This window comes from Balaenoptera borealis (assembly GCF_965194805.1).
Source record: "Balaenoptera borealis genome assembly, chromosome: 20".
Classification (NCBI taxonomy): domain Eukaryota; kingdom Metazoa; phylum Chordata; class Mammalia; order Artiodactyla; family Balaenopteridae; genus Balaenoptera; species Balaenoptera borealis.
In genome coordinates, this window is record NC_138879.1 from 52235106 (window position 1) to 52254077 (window position 18972).

The following is an 18972-nucleotide window of genomic DNA, read 5'->3' on the forward strand; positions in this document are numbered from 1 at the left end:
GGGGGCGGGACTAGAGGATTTGCGTCACGGATTGGCCCACTTTCCAAGTTGATAGCCTCTTTTAACACCTCGCCCCCCCCCCCCCACACCTCCGGCCAATTTCCAAAGATCCCGGTCCCCTTGCAAAGTTCCGCCCCTTTCCCCACAAGCTCCTCCTTTTCAGCTTTAAACAAGACCCACTCCCAAAAAGAGGCGGCCCCACGGATAGCGAAGCCCCACCCACCACCGTCAAATCCCGCCCACTACCCAAATGGCCCCTCCTCCAGAACCGAAGGCTCCGCCTTCATACGATGCACCGCCCCTTAGAGTTCACCCCCCTCCTTCCCCCCCCCCCCCCCGGACTAACTGCGAGAACCCGGAGGGTGGGAGATAACGGTGTGTGTGTGGGGTGTCTCCACCCCGCCCTGCTGGCCTGCTTCGTCCATCCGTCGGTCTGTCCACTCCCGTCCCCTTCCACCTTCTCCAATCCCCCCCCACACTCTGGAGGGCGGGCGGGCAGGCGGGTGCGAGCGAGGGGTGTGCGCCGCTCTCTCGGCAGGGGGCGGGGGAGGCGGCCGCGCGGTGACGCGCGGGGCTGCTGCGGCTGCTCAGCCGGCGGATCATCACTCTCTGGCTGGGATGGACGCGGGGCGGGCGGGCCCTGGCGCGCGAGGCCAGGAGTCCGGGCCTCCCGGCTGCTGAGCGTTCCCCGAAGCCTACCCCTTACCTCCGCTTTCCCTCCTAGGATCTGTGCCGACCCCCGCCCCGGGGCTCCAGACTCGGCTCCCGCCCTCCTCTGACTCCCCGGACCTCCCCCTCCCTCCCGCCCTCGGGATCGACTAGATCCCTCCCCCTCCCTGAGGATTCCGGCTGGATCCCTGCCCCTGCACCGCGGATCCTGCGCTCCCGGGTTTTGGCCCTCTGGGGATTGCCGTGGACTCCTCCTCCCGTACCCGATCCCTTAGGATCCTCCGCCTGTACCGCCTTCTGGTCCCTCGAAGCCAGCCCACGGAGCCAGTGGATCCCCAATCCAGCCCTGTCCCGTTGCCTCCTCCTCCCTCCGCCGTCCCCACTGCGGGGTTCCCTGTTCTTGGGCTCCTCCTGACCCCATCCCCTACCTCTCCTTTCCCCGGGGATCGACTGGATCCCGGCCCCGCCCCCGGGGGCTGGGGCGATCTCCCTCCCCCGCCGGGTGAGGCGCTGCGGGCGGGGGCTGGGCCTGCGGGGCCGCGGGGGCTCAGAGGCCGCCGCCCCCCTCCCGAAGCCCGTCCGCCCCCTACTCAGAGCCCTGGATGGAAGCACCACGGCCCCAGGGCTGAGCCAGGTAGGAGCTAAGCCGGGCCGGGTGGAGGGGGCTGCGTGGCGGTCCACTGGGGTCTCCCTCTCCCCATCTCTCTCCCTGCGCCTGGTTTCCCCCAGCCTGCTCTGTCTGCGTGTCTCCGCCTAGGGATGCTCTCGCCGTGTCTCTGCGTCTCGATCTCTTTGTCTCTGCCTCTCTCCAGCCCATGAATGATCCTTTGAATGGGCCCACAGACCCCGTGTGTTCCCATCTCCCCCTCCCCCTCCTTCTCCCCTTCCCGGCCAAGCCATTTTCCCCACTGCAGGAAGAAGGGGGGGGCCTATGGCCTAAGCCCCCGTCCCTCAACTCTCCCCGACCGGGGGAGTCAGGCCTGGGCAGGAATGGAGCGAATAAGGCAGAGGGATGGGGGGGGGGGCAAGATGTGGCAGACAGAGATGAGGAGAGCAGCGGAGAGAAAATGGGGGAGACAGAAATAGGCAAAGAGAGAGAGAAATAGAAAGGGCTTGAGAGAGAAATTTGGGGAAGGGATTTGAAGGAGACAGAAAGATGAGAAACACCAAAGAGGGAGGTGTAGAAGAGAGAGATGAGAAAAGACTGAGGGGCGAGAGACTGAAGGCAAGAGCTGGAGCAAGCTGGAAGAGGCCGTGGAAAGATGCTCTGAGGGAGCGCTATGGAGAGGAGAGAGATGGTGGGGGGGGGGGGCTCCAGTGGGAGGGAAGAAGGGAGAGAAGCTGGCAGGGAGGAGGCCAGGGGCCCAAAGTACCTTAAGGGAGGGGGCTGACAGAGGCAGACCTTGTTCGCGGGAGGCGGAGGGGGCGGGTGGGGGAGGGGCGGCAAGGCCATGGAAGCAGAGTCCAGCCTGGCATAGGCAGAGGAGAACCTGGAGGAGCCAGCCCCAAGCCCCCTCCAGGTGATGGGGGAACAGGAGCTTAAGAGGACCTGAAGAAAGGGAGGGCATGACTGGGTGTGTGTGGTAAGGATTCCTGTGTCCTCATCTCTGGAATAAATTGACACCTGCAGAGAGCCAACCGCGGGCTGGTGCCTGGCTCTGAAAACCCCGCGTCAGCAAACAGCTCTGGCGGCTGTGGGGGGGACGGGGGGGGCTTGCTGAGATGACCTGGGTGTCTGCCCCTTCAGTCCAATCTGTTCCCTTGTCCTGCTCCTGCTGCCCTGAGCACCCAGGCATCAAGGCAGCAACTGTGGGGGCTGGCAAGGGGAAGGGGAGGTGAATAGCTGGGTTGGGATGAGAAGAAGCCAAGGTTTGTCCCCAGGGCATGGGTCAAAATGCCATGCATGGAAGAAGAGGTGTCTGGGGTTCAAGGCTGTTCAAGACTGTGGGAGGGGAGCCATTGGTGGGTGCTTCTGATTCCCCCTAAAGCCACCTCAGCACCCCTTCTCCCTAGCCAGAGGCCTGGTCACTAGGGCTAGGTTCTGACTGGCCAACAAGGGGCAAGAGGCAGCTCTTTTAGGGTTCTCTAGGCCCCTAGTCTCCAGCTCCCCTCAACATATATACTTCTCCCTCTATGCAAAGGCTGGGGGAAACTCTAGCATTCTGACTCATGCCTCTGCTCTCCTCCTCATGCCCTGAATGGACCCCATAACCAACCCAGCCCCTTCCCCTCTTCCTCCAGACACCCCCCCCCCCCCACTCCAGGGTTAAAGCTGCAGCCCGTTGCCGAGGTAGCATTGCGGGGCAGCATCCTGTCGCCTGGCAACCGGCTGCAGAATCAGGCACCTGTCCCTGGATTTGCCCCTCCAGCATCCCCTCCCTGTCTAGCCCCTGCCTCAAGGCACCTTAACTTCTGAGGGGAGAAATGGAGAGGGCCTGGGGTGCAGGGGTCTCCCCCACTACACAAATCCTGCTAGAATGAGATGTTGAAGGGAGGGTAAGGTGCTGGGCTTGTGCAGTCCCAAGAAAGACCCAAGTCTGGCCTGGGGTGGGAGTTCAGTGCCATGAAATTACAGCTCAGGAGTGATTAACACGTATAAACAAACCCACCACTTCCTGCTAATTAATGACTTGGTATTTTTATTTTCTCTTCCTTGTCTATCTCATCCCTTCCAGGGAGGTGGGAACTGGGACTCCTGAGTCCCTGAGGAGAACCTGCCTGGGAGGGATAAACAGCTGGAAGGGGAAGTACTGTACTGGGTCTGGGGAGCTGACCCTCCTTCCCCTCTGGCGGTCCTAGACATTTAACACATCTGGACCTCACCCCGGCCTCAGACTTTTCTATCTGGGTCCCTGCTGAGGGGAGGGGTGGCTGGGGTGGGGGGGGGAGGTGCCAAGGGGCCTGAGGATGGAAGGAGGGGGGCGACTTGGTCTGAATTCCGAGCCACTAACCACCTGTCTCTTCTGTTTCCCCATTCTTGTCTGTCTGCCCCGTCCAACTTCCCTTCCCTTCTTGCACCTCTTCTCTGTATTTTTCTGTCCGTCCGTCTGTCTGTCCCTCCTCCCCGCAGGTCGGGCCTGCCTTCACCTTCTCCCACTTCCTTCCCCTTCCCCACCCCTCGCCCCCTCCATGGAGAGGAACAGACCCCTTCTCTGTCCCGTCTAACCCAGGTCCCTCCCCACCCCCCTCCTCCCTCCCTTTCCCCCACCCCCTCCTCCCTCCTGGGGCGAGGGGGGCCTCCCTCCCTCTCCCCCCCCTTCTCTCTCTCTCCGAGGGGGGGGTCCCGGGGAGGGAGGGGGGGTCCCCGATCAGCATGTGGCTCCTGGCGCTGTGTCTGGTGGGGCTGGCGGGGGCTCAGCGCGGGGGAGGGGGTCCCAGCGGCGGCGCCCCGGGCGGCCCGGGCGGCCCGGGCCTGGGTCTCGGCAGCCTCGGGGAGGAGCGCTTCCCAGTGGTGAACACGGCCTACGGGCGAGTGCGCGGCGTGCGGCGCGAGCTCAACAACGAGATCCTGGGCCCGGTCGTGCAGTTCCTGGGCGTGCCCTACGCCACGCCCCCCCTGGGCGCCCGCCGCTTCCAGCCGCCCGAGGCCCCCGCCTCGTGGCCCGGCGTGCGCAACGCCACCACCCTGCCGCCCGCCTGCCCGCAGAACCTGCACGGGGCGCTGCCCGCCATCATGCTACCCGTGTGGTTCACCGACAACCTGGAGGCGGCCGCCACCTACGTGCAGAACCAGAGCGAGGACTGCCTGTACCTCAACCTCTACGTGCCCACCGAGGACGGTAAGGGCGCGGGCACCGGGCCGGGCCCCCGGTGGACACAGCCCACAGACGTCCATGCATACCCTCAGGCGCCGGCACGCCCCGGGCCGGGAGCTGGGCCTTCGCCGGGGCCGTGAGGGGCAGTGCGTCCCTGCGGGCTCTGCGTGCCCTCCCAGGGCGGTACCGGTCCCTGCCAGGCAGTCCCAGGAGAGAATCCCACAGTCAGCCCAGAAGCTCTTTGTGCGCCCAGAGAGCCGATGGCGAGGGCAGCAGGCACTAGGCTGGGCCTACCCACCCCCTGCCCACAGAGGCACACACAGAGGGGACACTGAGGGCGATCAGGTGGTGGAGGCACCCATCATCAGCTGCCTAGACAGCCACTCCGGCTCTGCCGCATCTCCTGCGCCCAGGCCTGGGCTTGTCCCCAGCCACTACCCACTTGAGCTGCACCTCCACCTCAAGGACAGCAAAGACTCCTTCTCCCCAGGCCAGCATGGGCAGACGTCCTTCTGTCACATGCAGGGCCCCTCACCTGCGCTGAGTGCCTCTTCCCCAGGATGGTCTGTCCCCTGATCCCTATACACTCCTGAAGGATCAGGGAAGCTCCTTGCCAAGGGCCCCTCCACTCACAGCACAGCCCGCCCATCCCCAGCAGAACGCCTTCCGCGGGGCTCTGAGCTGGCTCTTCTTGACAATGAACTCTCTAGTTCACTACAGCACTGCTCAGAGTCGCCAGCAGCAGTTCCCCACCAGCCAGGCTTCAGCACATCGAGACCAACCAGAGTCAGTACCTTCCAGCAGCCCACGGCAGAGGGTAATCAGCAGGCCTGCAGCCACCCCGACAGACCATCCTCACAAAGAGCCCCCACGTTATCCTTCCTACTCCCCGTGTCACCACTCCAAAACACCCGACACACACAGAGACCATCCACTCTGATAACACCCGCCACAGGCCATTTTCCAACAACTTTACATATAGGCTTGGTACCCAGGAACCCCACTGTACACCCTACACACCCAACACCCGCACATCATGAACTCAAGTCCCACTACAAGACCAGGAATTTCAAATACTCAACACTCAGGTCATGTACCCAACCGACCGGCACACTGACCTTGTGCTCTAGAATCCCACGTATCAAAATTCCCAGCACTTTCACACAGCATGGACGCCAACACTTGTCTGGAATTGTGTACCCTGTCACCCATATAGACCTGTGCTCCCCCGTATCTCTGGATATAGATCATGTGCCCTAGTAACACCCATACACAGACCTTTACGCCAGTAACCCTGCAGCTGGGTCATGTGCTCCAACAGGCTACTCACACCACAGTCCCCTACGTTCTCAGCACCTCTCAGACATCACTTACCCCGGCTCCTGCCTAGAGGTCATCAGTATCATACCTCAGGCTGTGACAGCATAGGTGGCAACCCTACACCCTACTCACACATCAAGTACTCCAACACCTCGCTCCCTGCACCCAGAGGACATGCCAATCACAGAACACCTCATGCACCTCAACACCATCACTACCCCTCCCCGTATAAGCCACGCCCCCTAGCCACTCATACACACAATGCACAGAAGTTTCTACTCCAATCCTGTTCAGATTCCAAGCACTCTGATAGACCACTTACCCCAATACATTCCACACATCCTCCCCAATATCCCAACACCCTCTGCCTCAGAGCCGTCCACTCTACCTTCCCTTGTCCTCTCATGGACCACCTACCCCAGCGCCCTCCTACCAGTGAATCATTCACCCCAGTGCCTCCAATAGGCCACCCATCTCAATGCTCTCCACTCGTGGACTCTCCACCCACATCTTCAGGTAGAAAGCTGTCTCGCCTGCAACGCCCCACTCAGTGGGCTATTGGCTCGTCACCCCTCATGTGAAACATTCACCCAGCACTTCCCACTAATGGACTGTCCACCCCAACACCTCCACACAAATTTCCCACCCTGCCCCCACCCCACCCATGCCCACACCTTCTGTATTTTTAACCATCGCTTATTGCAGACCTGCTTGGGGCTTGACACATTCAGGTGATCTCACTGAATCTTCACACTAGCTCTGGGAGGAAGAGGTTGACTCAGGCACACACACACACACACACACACACACACACACACACACACACACTCATACACACTCACACACCTGCACACTTAATATTCTCACGCGCACATATGCCCTGCTGACTTCATCCCCGTCCCCATCCCTATCCTGTCAGAGAAGAACAGGCCCTGATCCTAATGGGTCCCCTTGGGGCCATCACCACCATCTGGGAGAAGCCTTGCAGAGGCTGGCCTCAGCCTTACTGACCCATCCCTCTGCATGCTGGTCCCCAGGCCACTGAGGAGAAATTGATCAGCCTGGGGGAACCCCTCAGGCCTCTGGGTTCCAGCTCTCCCTTGACTAATCCCCCAATCTGAAAGAAGCCTAGAGCCAAACTCTGAGCCCAGTCTGGGGCCTTTCCTTGACAGGGGGCACACTTTGTGCCTCCCTGCACCTCCTGGCACCTTATGTGTCGGGCTGGCTCAGGGCACTGTGTTTCCTATTCCCTATTTGTGGACTGAACCCCCAATTGGGGAGGGGGGCTTTTGGCATTAGAGCAGGGGTTGGTGGGGGGCTGGCGCCCCTGGTGGGGAGTTTACCATTTGTGGGGGAGGAGAGCAGGCCTGGGTAAGGGATGAGGTTGGGGAGGGGGGTCAGAGGGAAGAGGTGGAGTGGAGGGCAAGACCTGATGACCCCTTTCCCTGCTTCACCCCACACTGGGGAGGTGGGGTGAGAACTCAGGCTTGTGAGTGCGGATGGAAGAGAAATGCTGGCTGGTGAGAGGCTGGGATGTGGGCAGGCATCCCTCGCTGACCACCCCCCCGCTGGCCAGTGGAGAGCTGACGGCTTCCAGGGGCTGTGAGCTGTGGGGACGGGCTGCCCCAGCCCCATCCTAACTTCTGCCCGCCAGATTGGTCCAGAGGGAAGCAGAGTCCTTTCTGCTGGGACCCCTCCTCTCTACAGCCTGGGGGAGCGGGCAGGTGCTTGGCTGGTCCTGAAGAGGGCCTGCGTGAGTGGTGGCGCCCCCCGCCCCGGGTGGGGCACAGCTGGCCTTGGGCTCCCAGGCTCCCTGGTTGGCTTCCCCTCCCCTCCCACCCACCCCACCTCTAACACCGTTTCATTTCCAGCAATTAGCAAACACTTGGACAAGCCAAATCCTTTCCAGCCAAATCAATATGTCTTAAGACAGGCCTCAGCCCACTCAGGCACCCCACCCCCCCAAAACCAGCCTTTTCTTTGGGGCATGACTTTTTCCGGGGAGGGGAACAAAATTTGGGTTGTAGAAACGTTTTTCTCTTTTCTTGGTTTCTTTTTCTTGCAAACAAATTTTGCTTTTTTTGGCTTATTTTTTCTGCCCCTCACCCTCCCCTTTTCTGCTTTCTCTCCTCCCCTCCCCATCCACCACCTCCCCTCGACCCCCATCTTTCCCCACAAAATTGTCCTTTTTTCTCTGTTTTGTGTTCCCGGTCTTAGGTCCGCTCACAAAAAAACGTGACGAGGCGACGCTCAATCCGCCAGACACAGGTAGATTTAAAAATCCCGCTGCTGCATGTGGTTGCTGATAAGAGGAAGTTCTCGGCCCTGCCCCTAACTAAATGCCCTCACAGCCCTCAAGGCCCCTCAGTCGTTTTCCCAACTAAAAACGAAAAAGAAAAGAAAAGAAAAATTTGTAATAATTGGAAAAAAGAATTATGAAAACTTCAAACGAAATTTGAACAATGTTGGACCCACTAGAAAACCGGCAAGAAAAGCTTAAACATGGCGAAAATAAAGTGCAAAAAGAAATTGGAATGTCAGAAAAAAAACAAAAACCAAAAAACACCAAAGAATTGGATAAAATGTTTAGCTTGACAGACATTTGGACTGTTTTGAAACTTGTGAAATATAACATTTGAAAAAACAATTTTAATTTGGAGCAAAATAACATTTGAAAAAAACAAATTTAAGTTGGCAAATTGATGACACAATTGAAACAGCAGAAACCTGCTACAGTTTCCAAAAAAAAGCCTGTCCGATGCAGAAAACGCACATTTGAAGCAAATTAAAGAATTTGGACATTTTTGAAAACAGGGCCCAATATCTTGAAGTTTCACCACAAAATTTTGAAAAAGTGCAAAGAACTTTTTTCTTTTTTTCTTTTTTTCCAAAAATGGATCTTTTTGGTTTCTTGTTTTTTTGTTTTTTTTTCTTTTCTTGTTGAATCTGCCCCGAGAGCTTCTTGTTTTTTGGTTGTTGTTTTTTCTTTCTTTCTTTCTTCTTTCTTGATCCTGTTTTTTGTTGTTGGTTTTGAATTCTTGTCGCCCCAGCCCCCCTTCCTGCTCCTTCCCTTTCTGACTCCCCCTCCCCCCTCGCTGGGAGTGGAGGTGCTGGGTGGGCAGGAGCGGGGAGGAGTGAGGACATTTAGGACAGGACCTCGGAGGGAAGGAGACCAGCCTGAACTGTTGGAAGACCACTGGAGGTTCAGGAACAAAGGGAAGAATAGGATTTGGGGAGGACACAGAGAGGGCACTGCCCACCTAGGAGCTCCTGGCCAAAGTCAGGTGGAAGGAGGTGTCAGAGAAGGTCCTAAGAGACAGGAGGCAGGAAGCTGTCTGGGGGGGTGGAGGGGAGTGTCTCAGTGACCTGTTGGTTGACCTTCTGCCAGGAGGGAAGTCTCTAGCGGGATGAGGGAGGCGGGCAGAGGCACTGGGGACCAGCTGTGGAGGCCCAGGCCTGGATCTTATTTGCCGAGTGCCCAGGCTGGTCAGAGATTGCAGGTGTCAAGAAAGAGCAGGGCCTGGAGGCCAGGGGTGATGCCAGCACGGGCACTGTGGCTGCATCGTGGAGGAGCTGCAGGGGCAGGGACCCTGGCAAGCCCTCTCAGACTCCCACCCTCTTCCGGAATTAGTTACCCCTCAGTCCGGTCTGTAGTGCCTCAAGAGCCTTCTACATATGGGAGTGATCATGGGATCCTTTGGGGACATGGCAAGAGAGGGGTCCAGAACTCAGGACTTAGGCCAGTTTGGGGGGTCCGAGACTAGAGCTGCACCCTGGCTTCATTAAGCAGACTCTTTCCCACCCTGCAGCCTCCTGCCACAGTAATTAGGCTGGGGGTTGCCATGGTAACTGGGGAGGTGACCTAGAAAGGAATTAGGGCGGGGAGGAGACCAAGCCCCCAGGGACCCTAGGGCCTGGCACCCCCTCACCCACAGACCAGGCTACCATGTGGAGCTGAGGCCCAAGGCCTGAGTCGAAGGAAACGCCAGGACCCTCCCAGGATCTCTAGCTCTAGTGACAGCCTTGGGAGCTCGCTCTTCTTAGGAGCAGGAAGGAGATTTGCTGTGTGTGTGTGGGGAGGGGTTCCCCTGGGTCCAGCAGATGCCCTGAGGAGGGCCAGCCCCCACCCCTGCCTCTGCTAGGCTTCTTGGAAGGTCTGCCAGGCATGTGGAGACGTGCTGTGGGGCACACCGGCAGGAGGTGGGGAGGGATCTTCTGCCAGGGCTAGCTGGGGAGGGAGGGAGGGGAATCCGGTCTTGCCCCCCAGGGATGGGAGTGACATGTCCCTTGAGCTCCGGGCTGGAACTCGGCAGGCCTGGGAGCTGGGCGGTGCTGCTTCTGGTCTGACTGTGTCCTTGTCCCCCATCTCCCGGCCCACCCACCCGCCCCCTCCCCACGCAGATATCCGGGACTCCGGGAAGAAGCCGGTGATGCTGTTTCTGCATGGCGGCTCCTACATGGAGGGCACCGGGAACATGTTCGATGGCTCTGTCCTGGCCGCCTACGGCAACGTCATTGTAGCCACACTCAACTACCGGCTTGGGGTGCTCGGTGAGGGTGGGCAGCCAACTCTAGGGGCTGGAGTCTGGGAGGAGGGCCTGCCGGCAGGGTTCCTCTAAACCCAGCAGAAGCAGAATGGCTTCTGGGCTGGACTGAGCTGCCCAGAAAGAGGGCAAGGGTGCTGTGACACCCCCAGGAAGCCCCCTTTCTTCCTCTACCCCCAGGTTTTCTCAGCACTGGGGACCAGGCTGCAAAAGGCAACTATGGGCTCCTGGACCAGATCCAGGCCCTGCGGTGGCTCAGTGAGAACATTGCCCACTTTGGGGGCGACCCCGAGCGCATCACCATCTTCGGATCTGGGGCAGGGGCCTCCTGTGTCAACCTTCTGATCCTCTCCCACCATTCAGAAGGTACCAGCCACCTCCTCAGCCTGTCCCTCCTGTCCCCTTTCCCACACCCCCGACCCCACCAGGTCCCCCTTCTCCTCCATCAGGCTGATACAGCCCAGCCTAAAGCCTGCCTGTCCCACCAGGGCTGTTCCAGAAGGCCATCGCCCAGAGTGGCACTGCCATTTCTAGTTGGTCTGTCAACTACCAGCCGCTCAAGTACACGCGGCTGCTGGCGGCCAAGGTGGGCTGTGACCGGGAGGACAGCGCCGAGGCCGTGGAGTGTCTGCGCCGGAAGCCTTCTCGGGAGCTGGTGGACCAGGACGTGCAGCCCGCCCGGTATGGGGGTGGGAGAGGGCCAGGTCCAGGCCTCCATTCTCCTTGCTGGTTCCAAGGAGGTTGAGGGTGAGAGGTGCCCGCAGGCCACAGGCATGCCATTTAGCCAGGAGAGGTGGGCTTCAAGCCCCTCCTGGGGCCCTGCCTTCTCCCAGAAGCCTTCCCTAAGCGGAGGTGCCTAAACAGAGCCAGTGTGCACGGAGCTCCGTGAAGTGCTTGAGGGAGGACTTCCCGTGCGGCCAAGTACCCTGAAGGGCTCAGAAGGTTTTAACTAGGGGAGAGGGGTCTTCTGAGCAGAGGACTCAGCAGGCTGTGAGCTGAGAGCAGGCCGGTGAACAGGTGATGCGACCTTGACCCCTTCTCCCCAGCTACCATATCGCCTTTGGGCCCGTGGTGGACGGTGACGTAGTCCCCGATGACCCTGAGATCCTCATGCAGCAGGGAGAATTCCTCAACTACGACATGCTCATCGGTGTCAACCAGGGAGAGGGCCTCAAGTTCGTGGAAGACTCAGCAGAGAGCGAGGACGGCGTGTCCGCCAGCGCCTTCGACTTCACCGTCTCCAACTTTGTGGACAACCTGTATGGCTACCCAGAGGGCAAGGATGTGCTGCGGGAGACCATCAAGTTTATGTACACGGACTGGGCCGACAGGGACAATGGCGAGATGCGGCGCAAGACCCTGCTGGCGCTCTTTACCGACCACCAGTGGGTGGCACCGGCTGTGGCCACCGCCAAGTTGCACGCTGACTACCAGTCCCCTGTCTACTTTTACACCTTCTACCACCACTGCCAGGCTGAGGGCCGGCCCGAGTGGGCAGACGCAGCGCACGGGGACGAGCTACCCTACGTCTTTGGTGTGCCCATGGTGGGCGCCACCGACCTCTTTCCCTGCAACTTCTCCAAGAATGATGTCATGCTCAGTGCCGTGGTCATGACCTACTGGACCAACTTCGCCAAGACTGGGTGAGGGCCAGAGGGGCTGGGTTGGGCATCCCTGCAGGTCAGGGCACACACCCCCTCCATCCTCAGCCCCTTCTCTCCCTCTCCTTCACACGGCCATCATTCCTCCATCAAGGCACTCTTGCCTTCTCGACTCAGACACCTGCCGGACAGCTCCTCTGTGTGTGTTGGAGATTCAGAAGAGTTGGACAGAGAGGTCCCTGTCTTTTCTGGGGGGCGGGCTCACTTGGTGCCTTTGGCTCCGTGTCTGTCTCTCCTTCCCTCCCTTGCCCACCCAGCTCTCTCCTTCTTCTCCCAGAGCTCGGCCCTCTGTCTGAGTGCTCCCATCTGTGTATCTGAGTGTGTGTGAGGGTTTGTGTCTGTCTGTCTATTGCTGTCTCTGCCTCTCTCTCTTGAAATCCATTGATATCTCTGCTTGCTTTGATCTGGTTACCCTGTACTCTCTAGTTTCCCCCTGGCTGTCTCTCATGTCCTTTTGTGTCTCTGTTTCCATATGTCTCTATCTCATTCAGTCTCAGACTCTGCCTCTGTCACTGGTGGTCTGTCTCTGCCCTCTCTGCCCCTCTGTCCTCATCTCAGACTGTCTCTGGCAGTCTGGCTTCATCTCTATTTGTCTGTCTGTCCGTCCGTCTCTGGCAATTTCTCTGTCTCTTTGTATCCGTCTCTGTCTCTCTTCCCGTCTCCCCAGCTCTCTGCATCTCTGTCCATCTCTCTCCCCATTCCTCCCATAGCACGCCCCCACCCCCGCCTTTCATGGGAGCCTCACCCTTACTCCTCCTTTCCCTGCCCCCCTGTGTCCACAGCGACCCCAACCAGCCGGTGCCACAGGACACCAAGTTCATCCACACCAAGCCCAACCGCTTCGAGGAGGTGGTGTGGAGCAAGTTCAACAGCAAGGAGAAGCAGTACCTGCACATCGGCTTGAAGCCGCGCGTGCGCGACAACTACCGCGCCAACAAGGTGGCCTTCTGGCTGGAGCTCGTGCCGCACCTGCACAACCTGCACACGGAGCTCTTCACCACCACCACGCGCCTCCCTCCCTACGCCACGCGCTGGCCGCCGCGCCCGCCCCCTGGTGCCCCAGGCACTCGCCGCCCGCCGCCTCCGGCCACCCTGCCGCCAGAGCCCGAGCCTGAAACGGGCCCCCGGGCCTACGACCGCTTCCCCGGGGACTCCCGAGACTACTCCACGGAGCTCAGCGTCACCGTGGCCGTGGGCGCCTCCCTCCTCTTCCTCAACATCCTCGCCTTCGCCGCCCTCTACTACAAGCGGGACCGGCGGCAAGAGCTGCGGTGCAGGCGGCTCAGCCCCCCCGGCGGCTCAGGCTCCGGCGTGCCTGGTGGGGGCCCCCTGCTCCCTGCGGCTGGCCGTGAGCTGCCACCCGAGGAGGAGCTGGTGTCGCTGCAGCTGAAGCGGGGTGGGGGTGTCGGGGCGGACCCTGCGGAGGCCCTGCGCCCCGCCTGCCCGCCTGACTACACCCTGGCCCTGCGCCGGGCGCCGGACGATGTGCCTCTCTTGGCCCCCGGGGCCCTGACCCTGCTGCCCAGCGGCCTGGGGCCACCCCCTCCCCCGCCGCCCCCCTCCCTCCATCCCTTTGGGCCCTTCCCCCCGCCTCCCCCCACCGCTACCAGCCACAACAACACACTCCCCCATCCCCACTCCACCACTCGGGTATAGGGGGCAGCTCGGGGAGGCCCCCCTCCCCGGCCCTCCCGGCCCGCTCAGGAGGCAGGGAGGAGGACTTGGTGACAGGCTTTTGTCGTGTGGAGCTGTCACACGTCGAGGAGCTTTAGGTGGACATGGGTTTCCTCGCCGGGATATGTGCGCTTCTCCTGCGCGGAGTGGCCCGTTCTTTTCTCCGGACCTGGGCCTTTGAACAACTGGGGGGGTATTTTTTCCCCTCCGTCGCCTGGACACCCGTCTTCGATGTGTGGAGACGTGGAAGTATTTTCCCACGTGGAGGTGTGCTTTCTCACGAGGGGGTGTGTTTTCCCATGTGCAGGGTGAGGTTTTTTTGCCGCCCTGGACACATGTTGGCTCCCTCAAAGAATTTCTGTGGGGATTTGTGCCCCAGAATCCTGTTCCCTCATGCCTTCTCCCACCTCCTCCCTCCTCCCACGCCCTGGAGACCCTGGAAGTGGTGTGTTCACAAACAGCGACCCTTGGCCACCGGACGACGCAGGGTGGTGCCTGGGAAGTAGCGAGGAAATCACAGCCCCCCTGCCCTGCCCCCAGCCGTCCCGCCCCGGCGAAGCATGTGTATCCCCCGTGGCACAAGTGAGGTGAAGCACGGTCTCCCCCGGCAGGGCTCGCCTTCCACAGATGACAGACACACATTCCCTGCTGCGGGGAAGGGAGGAGATCCTGCATCCCTGTGCTGCCTGGGAACTTGTCTTCCCCTGGGTCCAGGATGCATTTCTGAGTGGAAACATGTTCTTGCATGTGGATGTATGTTTTCCCATGCAGCCGGCCCCTTTCTCTCCAGCACTTCCCTGCATCTTAGGGCCTCAGGCCCAGCACTTAACTTCTCACACAGCCGGTGTGAAAGGACTTCAAACTGACAGAAGCTGAGGGGGAGGGACAAACCCTGAGGAGATGAGCAGACCCTAAGCTCTGCCCTTCCTCCCCCTCGAGTTCGGGGGGTGGGGGGCTGCGTGGCACCTGCCACCTGCCACCCACAGAGGCCGTGCATGTTTGACCACAGCCCTCACCGCGGTCTGAGGGCAGCCCTTCTTCCCTCCGTCCTCAGACTGTCGCTCATCCGTGCCAAACGGGTGAGGTGGGTTTGAGGGGCGAAGACCCCCCGAAACGTGCCAAGGATTCCTCAGTCCTGGGCCAGGGCAGGTAGGATACAGGAGATGGGGAGGTGGCAGCTAAAGGGGTCCCACCTGCGTCCCTCTTCTCACCATGTCTCATCCCTCCCTCTCTGCCCCTGTTTTCCCTCCCCCCTTCACTGTCCCCCTCTGAAGCCATCCCTTCCTGGTCTCAAACCAGCTTCTCCCCTCAGCTGCCCACCCCCTCCTTTGACCTGCCCCCTCGTCCCTGGGCCACCAGGGCTGAAGGAAAGGAGCAGTGGAGGGGGGAGGGGAGGAGAGCAGGGGAGAAAGGCTTTCCCGGACAGGTTGGGGGAGAGAACGGGGTCAGCTGTACCGAGGAACAGATGGAGGGGGCAGTGGGGGACGGCGCTGGGGCAGACACCAGCAGGAAGAATTTGATTTGAAGGGATGTGTGTAAGGTGACTGCCCAAAGAGAAACGGTTTGGGCCTCTGGGGAAAGGAACAATGTCGGGAAGGGTTTCAAGGGACACCAGACGAGAAGGAGCCAATCCTTGTCTGCTGGCATTTTGTGGGTTCATTAGTGCCAAATTTGAATGGGGGGTGGAGTGCTGTCTTCCACGGACACCCAAATCCAGAATCCCTGGTCTTGGCTCCCCAGAACTTTGCCTCCTGACTGTCCCTTCTGCCCCCACCTCCACCCATGGAAACTTAGTTCTTTTCCCACCCCTTCCCCTGCCTGGTCTAGCTCCTTTCCAAACAGCCCTGCCCTCTAAATGCTAGGGACCTGGGCCCTGAACCCTGTAGACAGATGCCCCCCAAACCGGGGCATGGGAGGGGGGCTGGAGGACCCCATGATTCAGCCACGGACTCCAATGCCCAGCCCCTGTCCCCAGAACAACTCCTTGACAATCCCATGTCCCCACCCCAACCCTTCGCGGCTCTGTACACATTTTTAAACCTGGCAAAAGATGAAGAGAATATTGTAAATATAAAAGTTTAACTGTTGGTTTTGCCTGCTGTTATGTTGGGAGGTAGGGGTGGGGCTCTAAAGAAACAAACCTTGGAGAAGGGACTCTGCCAGTGAGGGAGGAGGAGGGGGTCCGAGCCCACAGCCCTTTCCAGTGAACAGCTCTGAGGTCAGAGAGAAAGGGGGAGTGGGTGCTGGGGTGAGGTGGTCATTGGTAATGGGGTTGTTTGGGGAGTTAAGATCAGGACCGGTGTCTGTGCAGAGGTCAGAGCCTGGCGTAGAGGACCAGGCAGGGGCTGATGGGGACAGACACCGAACAGGCCAGAGGGCCTATGGGCTGGTGCAGGTGGCTGGCTACAGGAGAGACACGCAAGGTGAAGGGTTTGGCCTCTGCTAAGCCCTGGCCCAGGCTGGAGGGTCAAACACAGGCCCAGGACTCTCCCTCTTGGCACATTGTGAGGGAGAGCCCCACATCATTGTGACCCGCTTACCCCCAGGAGCCTCTGGGACAGGAAGGCGGCTGGTGGCACTGTGGGCACAGTGGGCTGGGAGTCTAGGGGCTCCGGTGGCCCTAGGGACCCCAATGGCCATGGCTGAGCGGCCCCGGCCCGAGTGGGCCTCGTGTCACAGCCCCAGCACCAACAACTGCCAGGACCTGGGCAACTCCATCCTGTTGCTACTGGGCCTCATCATCTGCGTTCACATTGGCATCAATACAGTGACACTGGTCAGGGTGGGGCCGGGTGGGAGGGTGCTGGCAGGATGGCTGGGGGGCAGGCCAGGTGGCTGGGGCCTGCCTGGGGTCACTGTGTCCTCCCCCACCTAGGTCTGGCGCAGACTCCGTGGCTTCTTACACCACGTGTTTCGTGTTATTTGTGAGAAAGGTAAGTGGAGGATGGGGAGGTTGGGGAATAGGAAAGGCAGAAACCAGGTGTTGTAGCCCTGACCCTAAGCGGGCCCCTTCCCCTCCCGCTCCCCCCACTCAGACCCCATAACTACGCAGCTTCTCTTCCTGCACGCTGCCTCTTCATCCCTGGAGGAGCCAGGCTCCCCACCAGCCTCTCACCTGTCCCCGATCCACAGAAGCTTCTAAGTTATGCTCACCTGGGAAGCAGACCCAGCCCCCGAAGCAGAGCGCCCCTGCAGTCCGCCTTCGGTGCACCATGGACCCTGTGAAAATGGCTGTGTCCCCCCCACCCACTCGCCGCCGTCGCCGTCGAGACTCTTCAGCACGCCGCGCCCACCGCCCTATAGCCTGGACCACTGACACTGACAGCGACGACGAGAAGCCCCCACGTCAGCAGACAACAATCTGCTCCCACAACTGGGATTGCCCCAGGGACTGGGAAGGCCTTCAGTCCACCCAGGGGTTCTGGACTCCCTGGGCCCAGGATGCTGTGGAGCCGCCTACCCAGACCATCCGCTTCCAGCAAACTGTAGAGGGAAGGCCGCTCAAAAGAGAGATGCAGTCAGAGCTGGGCCTAGAGGCCTACGTGTACCCTGTGAACCCCCCGCCCCACAGCCCTCAGGCCCTGAGCCACAAGAACAGTGGAGGGGGGCCCCAGGCAGAACAGGAGCAGTGCTCGCCAGCCCAGCCACCCATCCTGGGCCCGGCCCACGTCCCAGACATCCCCCGGCGCCACTCCTCAGGGCGCGTAGCCTATAATGCCAGAGACGTGAGGCGGCGGCTGCGGGAGCTGACCAGGGAGTTGGAGGCCCTGTCCCACTGTTACCCCCCGGTCTCTGGATCCAGCACGGCTGAGGGGACGGGAAAGGCCTGGGTATACCGTTCCCTGACAGAGAGGTGACTGGGAGAAGAATAAAAAGAAGAGAGGAGGTGGTTTGTGGTGGTGTGGGGGGTGCCAGGGCCCACACAGCACCCAGAAGCCTGGTTGCTAAGGAAATGATCTCCCTGGCAACAGGGCCTAGAGAGCCCTGAGGACCCTCATCAACCTCTTGGCCTCACCAGGCCCTGTCCTCAGCCCTTTCCCAGGCCCTTCTTGGTTCCAAGGCTCCCACCTGCCTCTACTCTGTTCTTTAGTGCCCAGGGAAGCCCCCCAAATCCCATTCCAGATCCCCAGGCAGTACTGCACTTGAGTGGAGACCCTCATCCCCATGGCCTCAGTCTCTCAGAGGTCCGGCTCCTACCAGAGCCCAGGTTTAGGCTGCAACTACAGGTGAGGTGTGGTCCCTCTGAAGCCCTGGTTTCTTTGGGGAGGGATGGCTGAGAGTGAGGGTACCCAGGCCCTCACAGTTCCCCAGTCAGAACCCGAAGCTCCTGTACACTCAAGAAGGCTTGGAGCGGAGGATAAAATATTGAGGACACTCGCAAGGGTTGCCTCCACACAGCCCTCTGTGACCTCACTCCTCTGATTAGCACTTCCATGTCACAAATGAGGAGACTGAGGCTCAGAGACGCCAAGTGACTTATTCATGGTCACACGGACACCAAGGATCAACTTCATGGCCTCAGACACTCCGTCCCCCCGCTCCCACAGGTAGATTCCCATTGCTACTGAGTCAGCCTGGCCCATCAGAGTCTCTTCCCACCTTCCTCAGTTTCCCATGTAAACTCATCAGAATATTGCATCCACTGGACAGCAGGGAAACCCAGGCCCTACCTACTTCTAGACGGTTGGGATCACACACACGCACACAACTTGGGAACAAGGAGCCAGGTCGAAGGGACTAGACGTCACCTTCCATACCAGATGGGTTCCTGGAATGTGAACAGATAGGCCTTTTATGAATCACCCTGCTTCTCTGTTCATTTTCATTTGACTAACGTTATTGATCATTTTAAGCTGATTCCATTAAGTGGGTCTATATTGAGCACCTGCTATGTGTTTGGAGTCTTGATGGAAAATGCCCACTGGCTGTTTCTATTTCTTTCTTTCTTTTTTTTCTTTTTGGCCATGCAGTGTGGTTTGCAGGATCTTAGTTCGCCAACCAGGGATTGAACCGGGGCCCTCAGCAATGAAAGCACGGAGTCCTAATCACTGGACCTCCCAGGAACTCCCTGTTCCTCTATATCTGTTGAGATGTTCATTGTGCAAACAAAATGACTTGAGGTTCCCCCGGTACCACTTTCACAGACCCCAGCAATGAACCCGGTTTATAATAGTAGATTCCTTTTGTCATATCAACAATTACATCTATTTTGTGCTTTGTGACTTTCATGTGGTTTTCTTAAGACAGCAGCTAACCGTTTTTCAACTCGGAGGGTTGGCTCAGTGGGAGGGCAGTTGGTTAGGAAGGAGAGAAACCATGGTTGGGGTTGGTCTCTGGCAAAGGTGGCAA

The 18972-nt window shown here is 59.6% G+C and overlaps 2 protein-coding genes across 4 annotated transcripts; both read left to right on the top strand.

The window, feature by feature from the left end:
* Positions 1-600: 600 nt before the first annotated feature.
* Positions 601-15710, top strand: NLGN2 (neuroligin 2). 3 transcript variants are annotated; one of them, XM_082372387.1, is made up of 9 exons: positions 2499-3421; positions 3740-4141; positions 4175-4448; positions 7962-8012; positions 10146-10295; positions 10469-10654; positions 10777-10969; positions 11335-11931; positions 12732-15710. In XM_082372387.1, exons 2-9 carry the CDS (start codon positions 3983-3985, stop codon positions 13603-13605), a joined length of 2484 nt encoding a protein of 827 aa, XP_082228513.1. In that variant the 5' UTR covers positions 2499-3421; positions 3740-3982; the 3' UTR covers positions 13606-15710. The 3 variants fall into 3 exon arrangements, with proteins under 3 accessions (XP_082228512.1, XP_082228513.1, XP_082228511.1); XM_082372386.1 differs by lacking the exon at positions 2499-3421 and adding an exon at positions 601-1303 and having other exon boundaries at positions 3740-4448; XM_082372385.1 differs by having other exon boundaries at positions 3740-4448.
* Positions 15711-15836: 126 nt separating this feature from the next.
* On the top strand, positions 15837-18845 carry SPEM1 (spermatid maturation 1). Its single transcript, XM_082372465.1, has 3 exons — positions 15837-16399; positions 16499-16556; positions 16756-18845. Exons 1-3 carry the CDS (start codon positions 16256-16258, stop codon positions 17478-17480), a joined length of 927 nt encoding a protein of 308 aa, XP_082228591.1. The 5' UTR covers positions 15837-16255; the 3' UTR covers positions 17481-18845.
* Positions 18846-18972: the final 127 nt, after the last annotated feature.

Coding starts and splice junctions, on each gene's coding strand:
- NLGN2 (XM_082372386.1), top strand. CDS start 3,983: ATGTGGCTCCTGGCGCTGTGTCTGGTGGGGCTGGCGGGGGCTCAGCGC. Junction 4,449..7,961: donor CTACGTGCCCACCGAGGACG/GTAAGGGCGCGG, acceptor TCCCGGTCTTAG/GTCCGCTCACAAAAAAACGT. Junction 8,013..10,145: donor GCTCAATCCGCCAGACACAG/GTAGATTTAAAA, acceptor CTCCCCACGCAG/ATATCCGGGACTCCGGGAAG.
- SPEM1 (XM_082372465.1), top strand. CDS start 16,256: ATGGCCATGGCTGAGCGGCCCCGGCCCGAGTGGGCCTCGTGTCACAGC. Junction 16,400..16,498: donor GCATCAATACAGTGACACTG/GTCAGGGTGGGG, acceptor TCCCCCACCTAG/GTCTGGCGCAGACTCCGTGG. Junction 16,557..16,755: donor TCGTGTTATTTGTGAGAAAG/GTAAGTGGAGGA, acceptor CCCGATCCACAG/AAGCTTCTAAGTTATGCTCA.